This window comes from Perissodus microlepis, chromosome 11, assembly GCF_051167445.1.
Source record: "Perissodus microlepis isolate ML-2025 ecotype Zambia chromosome 11, ASM5116744v1, whole genome shotgun sequence".
In the NCBI taxonomy this organism is placed as follows: domain Eukaryota; kingdom Metazoa; phylum Chordata; class Actinopteri; order Cichliformes; family Cichlidae; genus Perissodus; species Perissodus microlepis.
This window is the reverse complement of record NC_140471.1, coordinates 12,737,376-12,763,102: the sequence shown is the minus strand read 5'-3', so window position 1 is coordinate 12,763,102 and position 25,727 is coordinate 12,737,376. Positions and strand designations below refer to the sequence as shown.

Here is a 25,727-nt window from a genome sequence, read left to right as displayed (position 1 = left end):
AATGTGGTTTTCTGCAAACTGAATGTTTATGTTGGTATGTTATGTTTGGTCAGCTGTTAGCAAGCTATCGTAGCTTGTTAAGGTAGTTGCTCAGCATTCTGTGGGAAGGACCCATCAGCTCTATTGCTAGGCTTCATCATTCAAAGGAAACAACATGTAACATTACCCATTCTAATACTCTTGTGGGCTTTTGTGACCTCACAGATGATATCTTACTCCCCTTTGCCTTCATAATGTCACCAAATCGGCCACCACAGTTAATAAATAAACCTCCACTAGCTATGACATTTACCTTTGTTGATGCTAACACCTGTATGACAGTGAGCACCCAATTTCCTTCCTTTTTGTCACATTTGAGAAGATAAACGAGTGTGCGAATAGATGTGAGCAAACGAGCGCGCACACCTGATTTCCCCTTCCCCATTCCCACTGTAAAAACAAAGCCCTGACAAGCAGCGTTGTCAAATGTGCATACGGTGAACTCGTCAGTGTGTTATGCACACAAAGCAGCTGCTTCAGTATGCTCGCACTCCCTCTTGTGCATCACTGCATCACTGAGGGTGGTTTGTGTGCCTGATTGTGGCACAGTGTGCGTGTTTGTATGTACATGCGCGTGTAACGGAGGCAGCTCTCTGCAGGGCTTGCTTAACTAAGATTAATTGCACCTAATCCACTGTGCCAGGTGGAACATAGACCGTGGTGGGTGCACTCACACAAACACGCAGAGACACTCACAAATAGGCACACACATCCCATTATAGCCTTGCTGCTGAAAATTAGCCCCGCGCCTCTCCTGACACTCCGGACCAGACCACAACTCGATACCACCATTTACTTCCCGACAAGTTGCACATTTATCACTGCTCCCGTCTCCCGACAGATGAATGCACGGACGGACAGAATGCCATGACGGAGCTATCTGCTCTCTCACATCCGCACCAGCTGACCTTGACAATGCATAGAAAGAATGCGTTTGTCATCTTTCCTCTTTAGAGAAGAGGACGACACGCTGCCTGGACTTAATGTCTTCGAAAGTCGTTGTTAACGTATAGCTGTAGGAACAAGTGCACTGTGGAGTTTTACTGAAATAATGGGAAAGAGGGTGTCCAAGGTCAGCGATATATTTACTGTACTGTATAGCAGGGCGAAGTTGATGATTGGCTACAGAAATTAATGGTGACAATGATTAATTTATTGTTAATAAAGTCATCTGTAGAGTGAATTGCTTGTAAATGAAAGCCTGCACATTACCATGCTGTTGGGAAATGCTGATTGGCCTGTCAGGTTACACCTGTCCTGGTTGGCAGTGTCATTAAAATGTGTTCACGGTCAATGTGCTGGAAATGGTGGTTTGAAAATGAAATCCAGTCTAGAGAGAACTCGGGCGTCATACTTCAACAGTAAAGTTGATTTTTAATTTTTGCTTTTTTCAGGTGAACTTTGAGTAAAATTAGGTTATTACTTCAGGTTCATTCATGATTTAATTTCTCAGGTGCGCACACACACACACCCAGGAGATGCATCAAAGTTGTGATGAATCCAGTTGTGATTGAATACCACTACAGAGGATTTATTGATACCAGTGTTAAATTAATAGGTTCATTCCTGGTTTCTTTTTTAGAGGAAGGAACACCGTTAGGGAATTGGTATTCATTAGTAAAATAATACATGGCAACAGGTTACTTTGTACTCGTGTAATTTACAGTCACACTAGTTTCCTCTATTCCCTTACAAAATAAAGCTGTTTCCGAAGCAGGTGTGAAATGACTCCAAACTACATGGACTTTGCTTTTAGCTTCCTCCTTGGCTATGTTAGCTCTTATCACCCCATAATCACGTGGCATTCCACAAGGATCTGGGTTCATTCTCATGTTATTTTTGTGGTATATTATCCCATTATGTCATATTATTATTAGTAGTTTGAAAACCTTTTTTAATCATCTGTATGCTGACAACATTGAACTGTACCTCTCCTTTATATCTCAGCACATATAAATGAACCATTTTATTTTGTCTCACTGCAATTGGTGGCTGGATGGCAAATAACTTTTTGCAACTTGTGGCTCCAGAGGGCATTATTCTCTAAACATCTAAGGTCTTTCCCATCCTTTCTGTCTCAAAAAGTGAACTGGAGACACTTGCTCATCCCTTCGTCTCCTCTGGCTTGATCTTTTGTAATGCACTAAAACTCATGTATTCAGAACGTTTGTATGTTCTGTGTTGTTTTACCCAGTTTACTTTTACCTTGTATTAGCTCTTAAAAAAAATTAAATTAAATACCCCTGTAACACTTGAAGTGTTGAAGTGTGTTATATAATTAAGTTTTAGCTAGTTGCTTTTCCACCAGCAACCAGGTCACTAACATAGCTCTGCTTGTTGTTATCAATCACCGACCAAGCTTTCTGAGTCCAGATTGGACCAATATCCAGGTAAAATATTAAACTGGTGTTTCCCTAACAGACACGTGCAGATTGGCTTTTTTTTTTCTTTTTTTTTTATGAAAGACAGGCAGTCACCTTCTTTCTCTTCCCTCTGCCCATCACACTTTCACCCTTTGTCTCCTCCCTTCACTTTTCCCCTCTGCACCTCTCGGTTACTGTCATCATGTATGTCATAATGATGGGGAGCAGTGGCCTTCATTTATCTTGTGCCTGTGTTGTGCTGCAGATAATGTATCTACGCCTCTGCTTCCCGGCCTTTTTTCCACACCCTCTCAGGCCTGTCAGATGAAGTAGACTACTCTTTTATCCACACCACCCCTGATTTTTCAACCCTTTATTTATCTCTTCATACTTGTTTTCTCACCATTTATCCAAAATGGGGTTTTTGTTGTTGTTGTTGTTGTTGTTGTTGTTTTTTTGTTTTTTTTTAAATAATTATTTGCTAATCTTGTCATTTTTAGATTTCATGTTCTTTTTGCTAAATGTGCATTATTTAGATGTGACAACATATGTAGGTTGGGGAACTCACTCACAGAAAGGAAAGAGAAAAGGAAAGTTTAGTATACTAGGTTAGGTTACACACTGACCACACTGATTGGCAGTGGTTGTGAAGGACCATCATACCCGCTTAAGGACATCTGCTATGTCAACCCTGGCTAAGGGCATCTCCTGTACCTGCATGTGTCTGTGTAGTGTGCATGTGCGTGCACACATCTGGGTGTACTTGTGTTTGGATATCGCTGCCTGGAAGTGTAGATTGTTTGCCTGAGACAGACAGAAGTGGAGATTGATTTATTCCATTTGTTTTCAATCTAAGGCTTATGTAGGTAGCACATGTGTTTGCTTAGGGCAGCGCTTGTTAGCTCGAAGCCTAATTGGCATATTGTGTTGTGCCAGTGGGGAGAAAAGGAGTGTGGCCCTAATGAATTAGACTTTAGACAAAACCTAGCTATTGTCTTTAGTGGCTGTTAATTAAGCAAACTATATTTGCAGGAACTTGTGCATTTGCATTTGTCATGTTAAAGGTCCCATGTTGTTAAATTTGACTGGGCTTTACAGAATCAGAGGTGTGAAAAGTATTAACTGCTTACATTCCTCCATCCTTATATTGCTTCCATTTTTGCATGCCAGGAATAATTTTTTAGCCAGTACTCCAGCAGAATTGAAATCAGCCAATAGTTGTTGAACTATAACAAATCACGAACTGACAACTAAATGGGGTTTCTGTCAATGTAGAGATGTGAACTGGGGCAAATTAATGTTATGTGGCCTATGAAGGACGAATTGACAGTTTTGTAGAGAAACCCTGAGTTGGTTGAAGAAAGGTTGTCTTTTGGTTTTCTGGAAGAAGAAAACTCAAACTTTCCTCTCAGAGTTCTCACTAAATCTGCCTTTTAGCACATGACCCCCCTGTTAAACTATACGTATTACTGTGTGACTGTTGTTGTTTGGTTAATCTGGTAGTAAAGGGTCAGCTGTAAAGCTATAAGCACAGGTGGGTAGAAGCAGTGCTGAAGGAACAAGCTGGTTGGTATTGTGAGCTTAAGATGCTAAAGAAACCCTGCGAACCTGGGAGATCATGAATAACTCAGAAAAAAGGGCTACAGCCATTAAATTTGAGTTCCACATGGGCTTTGTTGGCTGGGAATGAATGGATAGCATTATGGATTTTGTCTCAGTTGCATCTCATGGGTACAGCATAAAGACATGCACTGCATTTGATGATGGCTAATCTTATTTGTCCTTGAGAGTAACAGCATGTCCATCATTTCCTTGTTTTGTTGTGGAGACATTGTTTTCACTTTCTGCGCTGGTCATTTTTCATTGTTTTCCCAAATCTGGACAGGGTATGAGTGAAGAGTTTTTGGACTCTGCAGATAACCTGGAATTTTTAACAGATTTGGAGAAGGAGAGAAGTACAAACATTACTGAGTCTGTTTAGGGAATCTGAGGGAGTAGCAAGGTTAGATGAGGGGTTTGGCAAACGGGGCAGCAGCATTGCAACAACAAAGGAGAGAAGGAAGTCGGCCTCAAAGCCTAAAAACATTCAGATTATCTTTGTCCTCTGAAGTAGACATAGTAGTGGATGCAGCGTTTTTTAGTTGCATATGGGGTTAAGTCAAGCCTGGAGTATTTATAGAATGCTTAGTGCTTGTCAGAGAGGCTTTTAAAGAGAACTGCAAAATAAATGTGTAAACACAGAGATGGTAAGAACCACTCTGTTTTTACCTTCCAAAACAGCTTGGCATCCTTGTCGCAAAGTAAATGACTGTCAGAATGGAGTGCAGAGTAAAAGTGGGTTGTCAGCTGTGTTGAATGAATGGGTCAAGAGTGTGGACTTGTTCAATTAGGGTTTGTGCTCCAGGGCCCTGAGGGTGAGATTGGGGGGGGAAGCTGCTGTGGAACAACAGCCTTCTTCACTCAGCAGAACGCTGGTAGAATACGATGTCTTTAAATTGTAAGCTAAACATTTGTTTTGTTTTCCTCGTGGCTCTAAAGTATTTATGAAATGCCAAAATGAGTGTGGTTTGCTGTCACTGTGGAGAACATATGTGGAAATAGTGGTTTTCAGTCTGTTCAGTACAATCAAGTGTGTTACATTTCATGCATGAACTAAATCTTTTTTTGTATGTGTGTTTTTCACGTTTCAGCTTGAGAAGGTTATAATACAAATTAAAAATGCATTATATATGCATAGCTTGATATTTCTTAATATTGAAGATATTTCTTAACATATTCTTTCTTTCTCTTTAACTTTCCTTGATAAATGCCCCATCTGAAAGTCATAATTTTAATTTCATTGCGGCTTCCAAATGGATTTTTTCCCCCTATAACGAAAATGTATTTTTGATGGAGGTCTGATTGGCCCATTTATCCTTATTTTAAACTATTAAAATGTTCTATTCGTAGTGGGAGGAAACTGAGGGTAAAGAAATGTCGCTCTCCCAAGCTTCAAACACTTGGCACCATTGTCTGCTACTCACCTGCTTAACTTGACGCTGGTGGATGTAAACTTTGGCGTGTGTGTGTGTGTGTGTGTGTGTGTGTTAAACCGCAACAGACTTTCCAGGCAAGGCCCCGTCAGCCTGTCAAGGTGGTGATTAGAATGTGTTGTGACACACAGATACGTGCAGCCATACACATTCAGAGACCCACACACGCTCACACACACCTTGCTGCCCGCACAGAGATGTTGTGGCCTGCAGCAGCATGCAAGGTCCAACGCAGTTCACCTCTTGTGTCATTGAGTATTAGAGTATGGACTGTCTGTCTGGTTCATGGCGGAGAGACACACACACACGGTAGTGCGTTGTTGGTTATGACTCTGAATGTTGCTCCCCAAGGTAAGGAGTTTTGCTCCCTACTGATAAACACCTCCAGTCTATCATACATACATACGGCTCGTCCATCCTCAAGCTTCACATGTCTTGCGCTTTCCTTTTCCAGACACACACACACACACACACACACACACACACACACACACACACACACACACACACACACACACACACACACACACACACACACACAAAAACACACTCTTTCCTTTCCAGATGTCACACTTTTACTCTCTGCATCACATCCTATTTCCTTCTCAATTTTCTGTTGAACTCACAGTTCCTCACATACTCCTTTAAACACACTTTCACTTTGTCTCTTGTCTAAATACACACATACACACAATCAAGCAGCACTAAGGGAATGGACAGACTCATTCCCCGTCTGGCCTCAGACCCAGATTGATTGATAGGAGAGGCGGCAGGGCAGCAGAAATGAGTGAGGAATAGCAAATGGTGGGGCACGCTCCCACCTCCACGCCTTGATGATATTGTTAAATTGGCTGTTCTTGGGCTAATGCTGCTGTTATGTCCACAGAATATTACTGGCTTCCCTAGTAAAGCAACAGGGGGGAGCAAGAAGTCCTCTTTCTGTCTCTCTTTCAAAAAGACCATATTAACTGGAGTAGCTCTCCAGCTATTCCGGTGAAGTAGAATTTGTGTTGTTCCTTAGCACGACTAAATGTAGTCTCACCCTTGGTGGATGAAGAAAGGAGGGAGAAGAAAGAGCGCGATCATCTATTATATGTGTGCACCCTCAAGATAATTAATCCACATGATACTTGTGAGCCTGTAGATGATGCACGCTGCCTCTTTCATTTTGTCTATGAACTGTTGTGCTGTAAGTATTATATTGAAGGTAAAAGTAAAGTAGGCACAGTCGTAGTTGAAAGAACAGAGAACATTATTCACGTCAGATTACGCTAGCCTTTTTTTCCTCCCTGTTTTGACATTCGGGAAGTACAAAAGCTTCTCTTTGTCGTGTATGAACCTCGAGTCCCATGATGTGTTTGTAGCTTTGACTTCTTATCTCTTTATGACTCATTTTTAGGTATAAAACAATATGTCAGTCAGTGCGTTGATCAAAAATAGGCACCGGATAATCAATTGGCCACTCAGAGTAAAAATGTTCTTTCATTATTTTATTTTATTTTTTGGGGGGGAGGGGGTGTGTCAGTGTTTTCCAAGCATGTACCAATCTGTCTTGCTTGTTGACTGATATTGACACTATTGGCAAATAAGATGGCATTTACAGGTGTCAGCGAATGATATTTATCTGTGCTGTCACGTCAGTTTTGCCCTTGGTAAAGGTTCAGAGAAAGTGTGATGAAGAATACTTGTGTCATAATAGAGAAAAATACAAAAATAGGGAAGATAAACAGGTATCAGCTGATATAGATAAGTAAGCTAAATAAATATATATAGATGTAGAGAGAGATTTGTTTATCGGTGTCAGTTGATACAAAAGAACACAGAATTTCACTTTAAGTGCATACACAGTTTTTTTTTCTCTCATCAATAAGTGTCAATTTGTTACTGGTGATTATATAACTATAAAAATAATTGTTTTTAGCACCTATGTTACCAGGCAGATTGAAAGATCTCCAGAGGTTTATGACTTCCAATCGGTGTTGAGTCGACACAGCTGAGATGCCACGCAGTTTGTTTTGCTGTTTGTTGTTCTTTTTTTTCCTCCACAGCTGTAATTTATGGTTTATGAACAAAGAAGGTAGTGATCCTGTGCCATTTACAAGACTCTTGTATTTTCTATTAGATTTTTGTAGTGGATGCCTCTGCAGGCCTGCCGCTGGCTGGTTGTCTCACTCGCCCCCAAATCTCACTTTAGCTCTCAGGCTAAGAGACAGTTGATTTTCTTCATGTGTCTTCTGTCTTTGTTTCTTCGTCTTTTCCTTTCTGACCTGAGTACAGCCGGTAGGAGTTTGTTTGCAAGGCGGCCTGTCTGCTTGAGTTTCGTCTGGAAGCTGAGTGTCATCCAGTTGAGTAGAGTACACGTCAGTCAGTGTGAAGTTGGTGTAAACTTTGATTAGTTTGAACGCACGGTAGTCTTTTCCCATTCACATGGTGTCATTTTAATGTTAAGAGTATTCAGATACACAGACTTAATGACATGCTGGGATAATCTGCTGGAATAAATATATTTTTATTTTTCCTCACCATCACTTGCAGTGGTGCATGCATGCATGTATTTTCAAATTATGGAAATGTAACAAACACAAAGGAAACTTATTCAAATTGTGCAAAATAGAAGAAAAAAACATCCCCAAAAAGTTCAAATTAAAATTAAAGAAGGCCAATACAAAAGTATCCGCTGAATACTAATTCTACTATTTCTGCAGCATTTTTATTATTTGACTTTCACCTTTTGTGAGTTGGGGGTCTTTTTGTTTGTTTTTTTTGCCCATGCCTCACATTGTTGAAGTTTTAGCGGGAAGAATTCATATTATTCCAGAACTTTTAAAAATGACAATATTCTTGAAGGAAATCTGTATATCAATCCAAATATGAATAATAATTCTGAGGAATCAGAACCACAAACCCAGTGGGTTAAAGCATTTTTACCGAGTCTCATATATGGCTGTCCCTTTGTTTCTCTGTGCCCCATTGCCTCTTTGCTGCTCAGTCTGTCCTACAAGCTACAGGGGGAAAGACACTATTGAGACAGCGATTCTTTCTTTATGGAGGCTGCTCCACTCTTTTGAAATTCCGAGTACTTCAGATATGATTTCTTAACCTTCTAAAGATCAGTGACTTTTCACTTGAGTCTTATATTTCTGCTCCTCTGTTAAAAAGAACCTCCCTGTAAATGCTTCTCAAGGATACGTAGACTTTTGACCAACCTTTTCATTTTAAAGAAAACGCTGAAATCCACCCTTGAATCTAAACTGTAATATCGACTGCAGAAAGACCCACGGACTTTGAAGTTGTCCTGAATGCCTTATAGATCAACTCGTTTGACAGAGATCCAAGACGAGTGATTGAGAGTGACACGTTTTAACATTCAGCAAGGCTCGATGGTGTAAAGTCACGCTTTAAACAACAGGCCGTTTTAAGTGGCGTCGCGCCAACACATGTTCAGCTCTTGCAGCTTTTGAGATGAGAGATGAGATGAGAGATAGCCTTTATTTGCCAGTTGCAGGTCTTTTGCCCACAACCGAGATGACAGACCTTGCCGACCGTACATACAATACACAAACATCACATTGGGGAGACAGGTCAGGCTAGGTAGCGAGGAAAAAAACATCGAAATGTGTAACGCAAAAGGATAATACAGGAATGCACAGATATCAACACACCATAGCACAATAAACACAGACAAGCAACATGGGAAAGAGTTCCAGTGTGTACATCTGATCTGGGACCGCTGCAATCTTCGACTGCGCCTCCAGCTGACCCGATGTCCACATCAGACGGGAGGTAAGCGTTGGAGGTGGCGTTGGATCCGGGGTCGGGAGGGTGATGCGTCAGTGAGTGCTTATCAGTATCAGTATATGTATGTGTGTGCGTGTCCATAGTTCAGATGAGACAGTGTCCTTCGCCCTGCCAGGCTAAGTAAACAGTCTTCCAGCCAACCCAGGTGGCCTTGCATGGAATGGGAAGGAACAGACTCAACACAGTCGTTATCAGGGAGTTTTTGTTCGGCTCCAGCCTTGAGCCCACAGCTGGCACTGAAGGGGTAGCCGCATTATGATGGTGATTTTTCTTTTGCAACACCTCATGAGAATTTCAAAGCTGTTCTTTAACACTCCGACACTGGTCTCTCAATCTCCCGTTGGAGAACTGCAAGCTTCCTCATGATGGTATCAAACTTGCGTTCCGTGGTGTTGACATTCTTTTGCTCAGAGAGCCGATTCTGAGAACTCACGACTGCAGTCAGCTGTTCCACGATGTAATCCAACTTTCGCTCAAAGGTGTTATTCTGAGCAGGCCTCTCCTTGATGTAACCCAATATACGCTCAGAGGTGATATTCTGAGTATTCACGGCAGCTGTAAGCGTCTCCAAGGTCTTAACCATGCTGCTCTCAGTGAGCCCGTTCTGAGAAGTCGCGCCTCGTCCCATCGTTTCAATCCCAGCGGGCAGCCTTGGGGGGGTTTGGACAGCCGGTTCCGCTTTCTTAATTCTCCGATAAGCCAGGGCCAAGCCAGCTCCGATCAGCAAGAACCCTGTTATCATAGATCATCATATTTTTTTTATTTATTTATTTTGATGATGATCTTCTTAAACCATCACTTAAGAAGATCATCACCAGTTGTTTAAATCTGCAATACAGTCATAAGGAATAGGAAATATGTGCTGAAAGCAAAGTCCCGATTGAGCTGCATATTGGACACCAACAAAGATTAGAGTTGCGAACTAGGAATTGAAGGTGGTGTTGAGTTAGGGAGGAGAGATGGCCAATTGGTTTTCCTGCCTCTGTTGTCAATCGCCCAGCCTTTAGCTTTTGTATCAGAGACAGATCACTTTGTGCACAATTTCCCTGCTAATGATAGGGTGCTGGGCTGGTGCATGCCTCAGTGGAGCCTAAAAGGTAAGTACCCATACTGATGGGCATAGAAGTGCACAGACAGATGCTGTATTTAGGTGGCAGGCTGCCTTGAGCTCTGTGTGTTGGAGTCTGCTACTAGCCAGCCCCCGAGCAGAGCCACTCTCCAACAGACTTATTATCTGTCCATCACCATCACTCCCTCCTTTCCTCACACTTTTTTTTTTTTTTTTTTTTTTTTGCTTCTCCTGTTACCCTTTTCTCCCACTCTCTGTTTTAATTCTCACCTACTTCTTATTTGTCACCATTCAGTCAGAATTAAAAACTTGAATGTTATAGACACACATTTTAGAAACACACAAACACACTTGCAGATGCTACCTGAAACCTCCACCTCCTCCTATGATGTGTACCAGAATTGCTAGTCTCCCAATTTCTCTCTCAATCTTCATATACTGCATCTTCCTCTATTTCTCTCCTACTTTCTCATCCTCCTCCCTCTGTTTGACTCTGCTTCCTTTTGTCTCACTGACCACGTCAAACACTAAATAAAAGGGAAGATTTAAAGGATAGCCTGTTACATCCAGTTCATCAATTCATGTATGGGGCCACAAAAAGGGTCTGTTCCCATCCACTGCTCCAAGCCAAATGTTAAAATTCAGTTCAAGGAGAACATTTGATTGATTATTTTCTTTGTTTTGTTGCAAGAATCAGGTTTGTGGGAGGTTTGCGTCAAGAAAACTTGAGATTAATGCAAATCAGATGGGGTCCCTTGCATCGCTTTGGATTTTAGTGATTCAGAAACCTCAGTGTTTTTAACACTCCATGAACTCTTGGAGGTCAGCTAATTACAACCAAATGAAATGTTAATATATTTTGACTTTGGCTGATCTCTGCTTTACATAACCTCAACTGCCAGGGGTCAAATTCTGACCATAAGGCAGAAGATAAAAAAAGAAGTTCACCCATTAAAAAAAAGAAGAAGTTTTTTTCTTCCCTGCCTTATTTTTCTTCGTGTGTTCTCTCTCATCCCACTTCCCCTCTTTAACACGTTCCCTCCATTTCAAGTGTCCTTCATTTTTCCCAGCTTTGCTCTTTTTTCTTTCCCTTTCTGCTTTTCACCCATGCCTCTTTTCAAACCGCTCCAGTTTGTTCTTGTTAACAGCCCCAGTAGGAGAAGGATGTGCTCTACAGACTGGGGTCTAGGGGGCCACAGCTGCCCAATCACAAACTGATTTAGCAACCTCCTCCAGCCAGCCTGCATAGAGATACTGTTTTGCTTGCTTGCTTTGGTTGTTACTTACAGCCAGCGAGGCAGGTTGTTTGTATTTGTGGCTGTGCATCCTTAGGATGTGTCTGCCATAATGAAATGGCTCTCCCCAAAATGCATCTTGCCTTCTCTCTGTTAGCTTAAGCCTGTCTGTGTCTCTGTCCTGCCGTTCTCTCCCCAGTACGATGTATTAACTGACATAAGTAATGAAAGGCTGACTGGTGAACCCAGCTGATGTTTGTTTTAGAAATCTCCACCACAGCCACTTGATAACAGAAGATGAAGCTTTTGTTTTTCCTCAGTTTCATTGCATTCGTCCATCACATCCTGGTTGCTCTTTTTTTCCCACCATATTTATCATTTTTCTCACATCTCCTCTCTCCCATTACTCCCTCCCCTTGTTCATACACCATGTAGAGTTCCAGATGGAGAACAGATATTCACAGTTTCAAAAAAAAAAAAAAAGCTGATTTCAGTGAACTGATTTTTTTTCCCTTCTTCTTTGTCCCATTTCCCTGACTTTCCCCTCCCTTCCTCTCTATTTCTTCCTCTTTCTCTGCCTCTAGTCCAGTACCAGATGGAGATGATGCGTTCTCTGCGTCACGTCAACATTGACCATCTGCATGTGGGCTGGTACCAGTCCACCTACTATGGCTCCTTTGTCAGCAGAGCGCTGCTCGACTCTCAATTCAGCTACCAGCACGCCATTGAGGAGTCAGTAGTACTCATATATGGTGAGTAGTCCTGTACAGAACACTGCGTAAAGACTGTTTTTTTTTTTTTTTTTTAAATCATTTTGTTTACTTTTGTTTGCAAGTTAAGACCAGAAATTGGCAAAACATCAAATATATTTTACTATAGATGAACAGACAGAACATTACAAAGAATTTGAATATAAATAAAAAGATTCATGGTATAGATGTTAAATTAAGAATTCATCAATTTAAGTATAATTTACTTATTATACTTTTTCTTATATTCTTTCATACTTGCACTTTTACAGCGGTGGATGCTCATATTAAATTTGCATAAACATTTAAAGAATAAGAGCAGCTGAGCCTAAAGTTCAGACTGTTCAAAACACTTGATCTCTGATATTTTGTTTCCTTTTGCTCCGTATGATGTCAGTGAGAGTGGGTATCTCTAATGTGAGTAGTATAAATGAGTATAAAAGCCCCCACGAGAAGAAATCTGCCTTAAAGTAGGGGAATGAAAGCTGAAATGGCTTATTTCGCACAGTGGATAAGCCAAATTATTTTGAACCTTTAATAATGTAAAGCTGCCCTAGTGGGGTTCAAGAATGAATATAATTGGAAATTTGCATAATAGGTCCCCTTCAAGTTTATGTTGTGTGTGTTTTTAAGAGCCACAATAAAGGTGTAAAGGTGTGATGAGTTCATATAGATCTTGGACTGTCTGTTGCTGTTACATTAAAAAAAAAAAAAAAGTTGTATTGATAATGTTATATCAAGCCAAAAGGAGAGAAGGGATCCACTGCTGTATTTGTCACATGTCCTAAAGCCATTCAAGCCTTTCACAGGGCACCAGTACTGAAAGAGACTCATGCTGGTGGAAAGTCATTCTAGTAAAGTTGGCTCCACAAAGTACTGCTGAGTCCTCATGAAATAAAATAAACACAGCAACATCAAAACACTCACCCTAGGCCTGAAAGCAGAAAAGCTTGCTTAGTTTCAGTAAACATGGTCGTTATCTGTTTTCTTTCTCTTGCACCAAAATGGTGCCTCTACAAGAGAGTTGATTACAGTCATTTATGCTTCATTGTCATTCAGGTTTCTGCCACGATTAAACAACCACATGTCAAATTTAATCTCTTTAATCAATAGGTATCCAAGAATAGGACTGCCACATCAACGCAGAAAAAATCTTAAGATATTTTGCTGCGGTTCACTTTTAGAAACTCAGCAATAAATCAGTCTGACAGATGTAGGAACAGATTAGTGGAGGTAAGCACAGATGTTTAAAAAAACAATCTAATTCTAAGCGTCATGTGCCTGGAATTAGATTTTTGTTTCAAGATGGATTTCTGCAAGTTCTGTATTGTCATCAAGTCTATATCGTCAAGGAGACTGACGATTATTTATAGAGAGTTTTTATTTTTGTGCACATCTGCAATAGTACAGATTTAGATGGAGATGACTTTTGGCTTTTGACCTTACAATAAATTCTGCTGATGCCGTGGTCTGGAACTCTTGTGAGGGAAAGGCGGGCTCACAGAAGACTGGATTAACTATGTAGCCTGTAGCTGCTAACATGAGACCAACAGGTATTATGTGGGTTCACCTGCTTCACAGTAAAAGCCTCTAAAAGCTCTCTGGAAATGCTGAACCACCCCAGATGGTGTAAGGATTTAAATGACAGCAAAACATGACAGAAAATGAAAACCTGTCACTACTTAGTGAAGTGTTAACTTCTTAGCGTCTAAAGAAATGGAATTTTATTGCCACACCAAGTTCAGAGGGAGCATATTAATACATTACATGGATAAGTGGACAATGAAGTGGATGATAATAGCGATCGTTTCGTCGTTCCTGTCAGAGTGCTGCTGTTTTCTTTTATCCATCCATCCATTATTTTCCATTTATCTGAAGTCAGGCTGTGGATGCAGAAGGTTAAGCAGCGTATTCAAGAAATCTTTCTCCCCAGCCATATTCCCCAGTTTCTCCTGGGGGATCCCAAGGCATTCCCAGGCTTGATAAGAAATCCAGTCACTTGAGCAGGTTCTGGGTTTACACTGGGTTGTACGCCCAGTCAGGCGTGCCCAGTCGTCATCCAAACCAGATGTCCGAACCACCTCAGCTGGCTCCTTTCGACATGCCCTTGACAAATTGCCAGGGTGTGTCATTTGTGTGTCCGTGTGATCCTGGGAAGTGTGTTGTCCAAGGCCTTTGTCACAGAGGTGGAACCGGACAGTGAGCAATTTAGAAAATTCTAAAGAAACCAATTGTTTAGAGGTGATTAACCTCACCAGCGAGCATCTGATGGCCAGGCCTGCCTCCATAAGGCCTGAAAACTAGCATGGATCTGCTACCCCACCTTCTGCAGAGGCAGGCGTTAGTGTGAGCTGCAGATTGAGCTGGGCGGTAGGCAAAGGCAGGGGTGTTGGTGTGTGGACCCTAGACATTACAGAGGACATGGACCTCACTCTCGCTTTTGTATTCTTTTTTAAAAAATGTGTTTTTAAGCCTTAAAAACACATTAAACTTTTCTAAGCTGAGGAATCAAATATAGACACTGTCAATATGCCACACTGTGTCAAGAAAGCATTTTCTCTCTGTATTGCTCACTTTGAGTTTTTCTCCCTCAGGTTTATGAACCGAAAAATAAAAGTAAAGCCAGGGTGACACAAAAAGACTCACAAGCTCACTGAACTTAAAGCAGTCTTTCATTAAAACCGTTCACAGTTTATCCAGTTACTTCAAGTCTAGAGTCAGACAATAAAGAGGACTGTAGTTTAAAAAAAATCTCAGATTTAGGAAAATAAATGTATTGTGTGCATGGAAATTGCTAATGAAAACAACTTTGAATTTCAAGGTTTAGGTAATGCTGACTGTCGAGGAGCTCTCCCTGCCCTGTTCTGTCTCTTTAGCGTTACTCCTGGGTTGTATTGTTTTTAGATTGTAGACACCCAGTATTGACAAGGATTAAATTTGACCATTTTAAACATGCAACCCTCTGATCCAGTCATCCCAGAAAGCCATTTAGCCAAGCAGTGAGCGTCCTCTCATTCCAAAGGAGTGCGCTGTTAATGTCAGTCAATAATGCAGCGCTTAACGGATCACAGTGCCTCAAAGGAATTGACATTATCTCCGTTTAAAGTCAAAGGGAAAGAAAATTGATTTCCTTTTTTTTGTTTTTTGTTCTGTTTTTCATTAGCTCACCGTTCATTTTACGTCGATTAAGGAATCAATCCCGTGGCCAACTGGCGGCGTTAATGGCTTCTGTCCAGTGACAGCACAGAGTTAAAGCTGGTTGTTAAACCAGTTGTTTGAATGTGTTCAGTGCAGTGACTGTCTTATATGAGGTGAAAAATTGAAGAGGTTAAGATGGACCAACGCAGAGCTAAGCAGCAGCAGCTCTGTGCAGTTTCCTTCTGTGTATTTGCAAAAATAAAGACAAAAGTCTAACAGTTTACTGCATATTGACCAACAGAACTGATGTATAAAATCATGTGTGTACCACTTGGCACAGATTAGTGTCTGTGGGAAGGAGAAGATAAAGGTTCCGTGTCCAAATTCACGAGGCTCCTGGGGCTTCAGGTTTGATCATGCAAAATGTTAATTAAGCCATCAGGCTTCCTCTAAGTATAGGATGGTTATCTTTAGTGAACTGTTGCTATTAGCAACCACTCTCAGTGGAGATGACCACATGAACTGAACTAGCTAAGTTGTAGGCAAAAAGGTGGATGCAGTTAAGACCCATTTTCTGCAGGTAGTCTGAACAGGAAGTGAACTTTGTTTTTGTTTTTTCTTATTTGCTGCTTTTACTTTATTTTAGTGTGTTGAATTGATTTTTATAACAGAAGCAATTTTGTAAGTGCTCTTCTTTTTCCTACTTTGTATGCCAGTACAAGAATAAAGTTTTCCATCCCCAAAATTGGGGAGAGGACATACTGACGGAATCTGAAAATTCCCTGAGTCATTGTTATAATGGCTTATCTGCAGATGAGACACTTTTAACAGGATCTTTTTGTTCCTCATAGTTTCACTTTGGGGACATGCACGTTTTTGGCTCAGTTTGACTGTATTAATCTGTAAACTGTGGCTTTTCTTTGGAGAGGTGTAAAAAGGAGTCTGCTGGAAACCACATTTCAGAGTTATTAAAGGGAATACTGTGCATTATGATTAAGCTACTGTGGCCTATGATGATGGCGGTCACAGTGCAGAGACACACCACTCTTTTCCGTGCATGGAAAGGAAGCTAATTATTATTGTTGACATGTCATGCTAAGTTGCTTTTGCAAATATAGTGCTTAACTTTGGCTTTGGCTTAATAGCAAGGCAAGCCTGTCAGTTCTCTGAAAATTAATCATTAGGCTTTTTCATTTATGAAAATTGTAAAATTTAAGGGTTTTATGATTCTCAGTGCTGAAAAATTGGATATCATCCTAGTCTGTGTTGTACATTTTGAAACATCACTGTTTTATCACTGTATTCAGGATGAACACTTTTCACGTTTTTGAGGGGGAAAGAAATTCAAAAAGAAAAAACAATCCCTCTCTCACTCAGGATTTCACATATAAAAATATGTTTGCTAATGACTATGCTGCTTACGCAGTACAGATTTTTCTGCGATCAACTAGACAAAACCCAGACGTCAAAACTGTGTTCAATAAATAGAGCTGTCGTGAAACTACAAAAATGAGTCCAAAATTGCATTGTTGTATTTATTTATTTATCTGAAATGGGCAAAATGAAAACCATGAGTTTGTTTTCTGCAACCCATATGATTTAAGATGGTTATTGCAGGGTTTTTTTTCTTCTTTTTTAAAATCAAGCTCTCACCTCTGTCTCATTCTAGATCCTATAAAGACGGCTCAAGGCTCCCTGTCTCTCAAAGCCTACAGGCTTACCCCAAAACTCATGGAGATCTGCAAAGAGAAAGATTTCACACCTGAGGGGTGAGTAATTCAGGACCAGAACACACAGCAGGATACTACTCATGCTACTACTTTTACTTTGTTGACCATACCCACACAGAAATGCAGATATTCACAGATAATTATATGTATACACATGAGCTGCTATTGCTTATAGGAATTGAGAATTATTATTATTGTTATTAGTGTGTTTTTTCACAGTTCTAATTCTGTTTATTCAATGGATGCAAATATGGCCTTTGCATCCACAGGGGAGGTATTTAGTAGCAGTTGAAGATGGATGCTGATGATGATGATTTATCATCTCGCCCTTGCCCGTCAAACAAATGTACCATGTTTACACTTTTTCTGACCCCCAAGGCTTATGGTAATTGCTTTTAAATTGCTGCTAAAAACGTCTGTAATGAGGGGGACTATTTTCCTGGCAGTTCAGGGTGGTCCCGGTGCACCAGCTCCCACATGCAGAAACGCACGCACCAGGGCGCAAACGCTCGGACAAATGTGAGCGTAACGGCCCAGTGGAGAAACACCGCAGGCTGTCCATTAAAAATCTTTAGATATACACTTTGAAATCCACTAAAAGCAAGCGTATTTGCAGGCAGTACGGCAATTTAACTGCATCATTTCATTTCCCTCTCTCCCAATTTCCTCTGTATTTCGCCACCTGTGTGCGTCTGCCAGCCACTCTGTTATTGACCCACTGTGTTTGGCCCAGAGTCAGGATCCTTCTCATTTCTGCAGCTTTTCATTAGTTCCTATGATTTATTATAGCCCCAATCTGTAGCTATCAGTGTTCCCAATAAGTCCGTGATTGAAAGAGGGCAGCTCAGGGCAGGAAAGGACAATATCGCCACATTACAACAATCTCGTCTCTATCCTATTATTTCCAAAATAGACTAGAAATCTGAATATCAATAACATTTTCCCTCCTCCAAAGATGCAAAACTTCAAAAGTGTTTCATTTTTCCCCTCTGCTACAATGTGCAGTAAAAAAATCAGCCTCTTTCATGTTGCTGTATTTGATGTTACATAAGCTTGCATATATTGTGCACCTTTTTTTGAAATGAAAGGCAAGGATAGATGACTGTTGAATAGGCTCATCCCTTTGAACTGCCCTCCAAGTCTGTCGGGCTATGAAGGCAGTGGTCAATAGCGTCCACTTCAATGCGAAATCTGAAGCTTCAAATTAGTTTGCCTGTGGAGTCAACCTTTTGGCTTTGTCCAGCGGGGCCCGACTTGCAAAGAGCGTGGCATTAAGTGTGCCAGAGTCTAGTATGGTTGAACAATTTGTCCTGCCTAGAATGTGCTGTCCTTCTGTTTCCTCATAGCCACCTTTTTATATCAATCTGGCGGCATTTGAAAAGGTCATCGAATGCAGGAATTGTTTTAAAGCACTCTAGATTGATAATTGTGCCAAATCTTTAGCAAACAGTGTTTATATCATTATGGATTTCCTTATAGACTGCTGTTACCCATACTGATTCGGAGCCCGAGGCACCATTGTCCTCTTGCTTTTGCCTCCGAGTCTCCTCTTAAAGTTTGCTTGAGGTGCTGCTCTACTTAGAATATAAAACAATGTCTTTCAGAATAACTTAAAATCAGTGATGCTCCACATCCCTATTTATCACACAGACACGAATTTATACAGCCCAAACATCTCTGTTTCTGGTACATTGCACACGGCAGATTAATGCAGTGAGTGTATTGATCTCATAACAAGCACAATGCATCTAACAAGGCAACATTAGACACATACAGACATTAGTTTGTAGCCGGTCCACTGTGTGCGAGTGACAGGCTGAGCCGAGGCAGTCAGTCAGGGTTATTAGATTTATGTGAGACATTAAGCAAAGATTGAAGTTCCATTTTGTGTTAACAGACCCCTGTTAGAAAAAGGGAGAGAGAGGTGCGGCTTTCAGCTCCCGAGGAGTTGATCAGGAATTAGTCGGTGCCTTGTGTGCTTGGCATAATAGCCCTCCCGCAAAGTTCATACTGGTTACTGTGGCTAACATTACTATTGGGAGGCAATATGAACTGCTGAATCAATGACAGCATTTTCACATGTCAGCGTGTAACATGCATTATAATATTTTTCAATATTGCACAATACTGAAATGCAGCTTTTGTTTTAATAAGGAGAAACGCATGCTAACGAACACTAAAATTTGGAAAGAAGCCAGAAGCAGTAGCAGAGGAACAGACTAGAAAAACTGATTTCAACACTTGAATGCAAATGAGTCCCAGCAGAGCAACTATTAACCCCAAACCACCGTCTGTTCACTTAAAAATGTATTCGCAATTGCTATAGATCAGCTAAGACCAGGTTTGTTTTTTTCTTTCTTTCAGGGTCTAACAGTTGTTTATTTTCCACTCTGATTCACTCTCTTTTGTGTCAAGGTAGCTGTCCCTTTAAAACAACTTAATGTTTCTAATAGAAAAAAATTCCTGTAGTTAGTATAAACCTGTGACTGTGATTCAGCACAACAAAAAGAACAGTGGTTATCACACGTGGCCAGGCACTGAAGTCCATGAGGGTTCCCTTAGAAATCATATGAGATGTTTAAACCCCCACCACTTTTTTTGGCATCATTAATTTTCAGCCACATCATTGGGTCCAACACACTTCGAGTGAGTTTAAAGTAGAAAGATGGTCGAAATCCACACGAGAAATGTGAAGAAATGTGATTTCACCTTTACCTCCTGTCTCCCCTCCCCTCTTTTCTTCTCTTTCTCTGTCTCTCTTTAGCTTGAAGAAGGCCAACATTGGCTTTGAACAAATGTTTGAGGAGGTGCCCATCGTCATCAAAAACTCCCATCTTATCAATGTACTAATGTGGGAGCTGGAGGACAAGTCCACGGTCGCCGACAAGCACGAACTGCTAAACCTCTCAAGCAGGTCAGACATGAGCTCATGCAGCCATTTACCACAAGGGCCCAAGGCCAGACACCTCGGTTGTAAAAAGGCAAATAAGATATTGGTGGACTACACGTTTTTCTCAAGAGGGGAAGTTTTGTTATCAACATATGTTTCCTAACCTTTAGTACGGCTTTACTTTTATTATCTATTCTCATGCCCGTATTGCAGTGTGAGTGCTTTGGTTTTCTTCCTGATGTTGTATATACATTTTTTTTTTTTTTAATTCCCAGATTTAAAACCCTGTGTTATGGTTTCTTTTCAAGTTTCAAGACTCCTGTTTGCAAAGCCGACAAATAGCTAATCTTACAATGCAAATGAAAAGATCTGTGGGACATCGTAACTGCAGGACGATTTTCAATATTTCACCTTAATGGCTCAATAAGGTCATCTGAAATTCGTACCATCTCTTTTCAGGCTTTGTGTAAAATCTACAGTCAAACAGAGGAAAAGTGGTTATTGATGGAAATTCTTTCAGCCCATACAATCCAGCTCTGAGCAAAGTGTCACCTTAGTTTGATTTCTTTGTACATAGTCACCATAGTACACTGAGTACTTATCTACTAAAGCAGGGGTGCCCAATCCTAGTCCTCGAGAGCTACTGTCCTGCAGTTTTTAGATGCATCCCTAATGGTTTGATTACCTCTTCAGCATGCCATCAAGTTTGGCAAAGGCCTGATAACAAGCCATTCATTTGATTCAGGTGTGTCAAAACAAGGATGCATCTAAAACCTGCAGGACGGTAGCTCTCGAGGACTGGGATTGGACACCCCTGTACTAAAGAATGCAGGCAGTTCTTAAAATCATCTTACAAGCTTTGAAGCCATATTGAGGGTATCTCTTTAAGCTTGCAGGCTGCTTCAACAGACATGACTTAAGGCTACTTCTAAATTAAAATTGATTTGACATTAGCGAACTCCTGGGCATTAATCTGTGTCTTCTCAACTGTTCCAAAAGCTGCTAGATTGAATGAAAGAATAAGCAGTTTATTGATGCATTCTGCCTTTCGCGTACCCTCCCCAGGGCCACCACACCGGATCTCCTTACATCCACTTCCATCTCCTATACTTGGGTTTAGTACTAGTTGAGAAACTTTACTTGGTATAATAATATAGATTTATGTGTTATTGATATTATACATATCAATATTATTACATTTTTATTATTGCATTGCAGTGTTTAGGTCAGATGGCTGTGACATGGTTGAACATGCAGATGATTCATTCATGAGGAAAGGGTCAGATACATTGAGGTGGATGCACAGTGTCTGCAGTCCCTATTCCAAATGTTGGGAAGTTGGGAAAAATGTAAATAAAAGCATAAAGGAATGAACTGCAAATTTTGGGTAGTAACACGATTTCAGGTAACACGACTGGACATAAACAAAAGAGCTTGTTAGAGTTTCACAGAAGCAAAGATGTACAGTAAACTCCAAAAAACTGCATCTATAAACACGTGGAGCAATTTCACAATAATGTCCCTCAATGTAAAAGTTTGAAAACTTTGAATAGCTCTTCCTCTTCAGTATATAATCTCACCAAATGATTCAAAGAATCTGGACAAGTCTGTGTGTAAGGGACAGGGATGGAAATGTTGGATGCTCATGAGCTTCAGGTCTTTGGGCAACACTGCATTTAAAAACAGGTGGGATTTTGTCATGGAAATCATCACATGGGCTTAGAAGCACTTCCAGAAATCACTCAAGTTCAGTCTCAATGATCCAAAGATGAAGCTATATATGAACATGGTCTAGAAACACTGCCTTCTTCTCTGACCCAAACCTATTTAAAATGGACCTGGACAAATCCAAATTTCAAATTTATTTTGTAAACATGCTTCATGACCGTCCAGCTTTTTTATCAGCACTCAGTTTATCGTGCCTGTGAAATTGGCAGCTCGGCACCATCCGTGCTTAAAGGTGTATACAGGTTTTAGAGCAACATATGCTCCCATCAAGTTTGTAGGGAATGTCCTGCATATTTCACCCAGAACATGCTCGACTGCACACTGAAGCTATGATAACAGCATGGCTTCATAGTAGAAGAGTCCAGATGCTAATGTGGCCTGGCTGCGATCCAGACCTTTCACCATCTGAAAACATTTGGCACATTATGAAATGAGCAACATGGCAAATAAGGCCAAGGACTGTTGAGCTGCTAGAGCAAGAATAATCAGACAGACAAGAATGGGACAATATTCCTCTGCTAAAAGTCCAGCAGCTGGTCTCCTCAGTTCCCAGACTGTTGTTGAAAGAAAAGTGGGTGTTACACACTGGTAAACATGGCCCTGTCCCAGCTTTTTTGGGATGTGTTGCTGCTGTTAAATCCAAAATGGCTTTATTTATTTATTTATTTATCTATCTGAAAATAGTATATTTTCTCAGTTTAAACATTGCATTTGTGTTTTATTTACATTTCACAACTTTTTTGGAAATTGGGGTTGTAAGCTGGAAGACAAACTACACCAGCAGCCTTAATAGCATAAACTACTGTGTCCCTTTCCACCCTTAATAGCCTTTTGGAAATAATGGGGTTTTATGTTGTGCTGGCAAAAGTTATGAGAGAGGACTTTTTAAATAGGATTATTTTCTTCTTTTTATGTTATTTGGTATGAAGAATATATATTAAAAAAAGAAGGAACAAGAACTCAAACCAATTCCTTTAAACTTTATTCTAAAATAACTGGCTCGTACCAGATAGTAGGTGCTACATTTTTGGGGAGATTTTGTAAATTGTTCCAATCACTGCCCACAAATGCATTCCAGGGCACGTCTGACCACTTATCCGATTTCCCAATTGTGTACCTTTTAGGATGGAAACGGATGTTTGATTGAGAGATTCACTCTAAAACTCGGTCCGGTAAATGCCACATTTTAAATGTCACAGCCTATTTATTCCAAAATGTCTTCAAAAGCAGGACCTGCCATCAAACTTTGCCTACCATCACTAATGAGCACAATATGAACAAATATCACCCCACCATATCAACTCACAGCCTGGCTCTTTAAGTCTCGTATTTATATCTCAGAGGCACTCAGCATCAGTCTCAGGAGAATTTATCAGCAATCATTTATGGAGATAAATCGCTGCAAGTGGAGCAACAGCTGTGAAGCTGCTAATCAAAAAGCTTCCCAGGGGCAGGTGTGAGAAATTAGCACAATAACGACTCAAAGTGCTGATTTACACACTGGCAGCGCGCAAAACACTGTGCTCACTTGCACGCTGCGGCGAGGCACATCGGGAGTTGTTGTTATTCTCCTCAACTGTGTCCTTAAACGCAAGTATGGCATGACTTAAATGAGGCCTCATGCAGGCAGACATGTAGGTTCCATGAGCATGGCCAACAGAGGCAGGCAGAAACCCCAGCAATTTTCTTGCAAATTACTAAATAGAGTGAAGGAGACTGGCTCACTATTCTTGCATATTGTTCCATTTTCCAAGTGATTACTCTGAAGTTGAAGCATAGCTTTTGATATCGCCCAAAACGGAGCAGAAGCAGGATGGCCCTCCCCCGTAGGTTTTTCGACACAACCGCCGATGGGATGTCTGGCAAGATGAAATTGTTTCCCCGAAGTTGTCAGATTGCTGCACAGCTCTGCCCTCGTATTGGATTGTAGCGCTCCATCTCTCTACATCTTCTGCTGACAGCCCCACCCTTTTCTCCTCATTTCCACCCCTTCAAAAAAAAAAAAAAGGGGGGGGGGGGAAGAAAAAGTAAACGATAATGGGTTTTATTTAATGTTTTTCCTTTTGTCTCATTTTCCAATCTGCGGTCCCATTTGTCAATGTCATCTATGTCTAACGCTGAGAGAGTGCAGTTTCACTCCAGCAAACAGGGTTCTTCTTACCACAGATGATGATGTTGATCGTGGTGATGGATTGTATGAATGTAAATTCATCTATGTAGCCTTTCAACCCCGTCAACCCTCTTGAAATACCCATGTTTGCAATGTTATTAAAACTAAACTACATTTTGGGCCTTTTACAAGGTCTTCACTCATGTGTAAATTTCCCATTTAGTTCATTACCCCCAGTATCTGTCTGATTAGTGTATTTGGCCTCCTGCCTGGACTCTTTTACTGTTGGAAATTTTCTCTGATATTAAATTACCCTGATAAGTTTTCAGTGAGTGGGGGGGAGGGGAGAACTTTTAAGGCTTTGTGTGCTATAGCTGCTGATGCAGGTGAAGAGAAATAACTGGAAATAGGGTCATGAGGCAGGTGTTGACAGAAGTGTCTGTGTGAATGAAATGATCTGCAGAAAAATTTGACCCTTGACACACAAACTTGATCCATCGAGATGGACTATAAGAAGAGGTATTTTTGAACAAAAGCCAATAATAGATCCTTCTCTTAAAAGGAGACGGAACTGAAATAATGATGATGGGCAGGAAGCAGTGAGGGATGGAGAAAGGTATTCAGTCACATAAGGTTTTAAATTTGTGCCAAAGCTAACATTCATCTTTTTCTTTTCTTTTCTTTTTTTTTTTTTATATAACTGAGACAATGCTGTACGCGTACGTTGGGGAAAAATCTTTTTAGATTTATTTCGAGTCCTCTTTAAAACAAATTATTCCGCTGGCGGCGCAAGCCACCAATCCACATTGTGCTCGAGTCCATCAGTTAAAAAGACTCCATCAGAATAAAACGCTCATTCTAAGAGTGGAAGTCATTTCCTTGGCAGCTTTGTTAAACAACTCCCCTCTGAACTTTCAATTTTAGTGAATGTCAGCCAACTTTTGCTCACACAACAATGCAGGTTTGTCCTCGTTTGTCCTGGGCGAATACAACCCTGTGGACACAGGCACTCCTACTGTACACTGTACGGGCCTCCACTGAACTTGACAGAATCGGCGATGGTGCGAAATCCCTAGATAGACTTTGATTTCTAATTCAATATTGATTGCAAAGCTTGCTGATGCCTCTGAATAATTTAACCCTGTGGAGTTTATGGCCACACGTCGTGGAGTGTGGGATACATTATTCAGCGTGCAGTTGTAGCAACTTTCTGTAACTGGTAACATTCAGTTTTCGAGTGTTTGGAGAAGACACGGAGCAGTTATGCGGTTTTTCTTGTATGGTCAGGGTTTTGAAAACAGAATATCAAACTGAACATGCTCCAGTGCACTAAACTAGTTATCAGACACACGAGACACTGATGCAGTTGGAAGCTCAAAGCTCAGTAAAGGAAGTCTGTGGACTGGGAGTGAAGTTTTTTTAGTCTTTGATAAAATAGTCCTTTTAATTTTTACTTGTCAGTTTCTCGTTTTTTCATTTGTTACATAAGCTCTCCAACAATCTTGCAATTTCACAATCAGGGACAAAAGACATACAAACTGATAAGAAATCCCACTAAATTGCAAATCACTCTTACTCACCACCGGCACACAGTAAAGCTCACAAACACACACTCAGTCCAGCTCAGGCATTTGACACTTACATAAACGGCAGATGTTTTGAAGGATCCTAGATGGATTCTTTCGCATATATTATTCATGCGCACCACACAAATTAGCCACCATATTGCTGGATGAAATAGCTTTAAATGGGCTCTCGTCAGCGAGAATCAATTCTGACACAGTCAGAGGGACGCAGTAGGGAAGTGTTATGCTGAGAGTTGGTCTTGGGCCATCGGTTTGCATGT

At 40.8% G+C, this 25,727-nt stretch overlaps 1 protein-coding gene across 1 annotated transcript in view; it reads left to right on the top strand.

The window, feature by feature from the left end:
• The window catches only part of LOC146377329 (eukaryotic translation initiation factor 3 subunit H), a 61,401-nt gene that overhangs the window by 25,936 nt on the left and 9,738 nt on the right, over positions 1 to 25,727 (top strand). Inside the window, exons 3-5 of the mRNA XM_084942770.1 lie at positions 12,121 to 12,288; positions 17,093 to 17,192; positions 19,918 to 20,067. Of these exons, the coding sequence (XP_084798896.1) occupies positions 12,121 to 12,288; positions 17,093 to 17,192; positions 19,918 to 20,067 (418 nt within the window). The remainder of the gene's footprint in view (positions 1 to 12,120; positions 12,289 to 17,092; positions 17,193 to 19,917; positions 20,068 to 25,727) is intronic.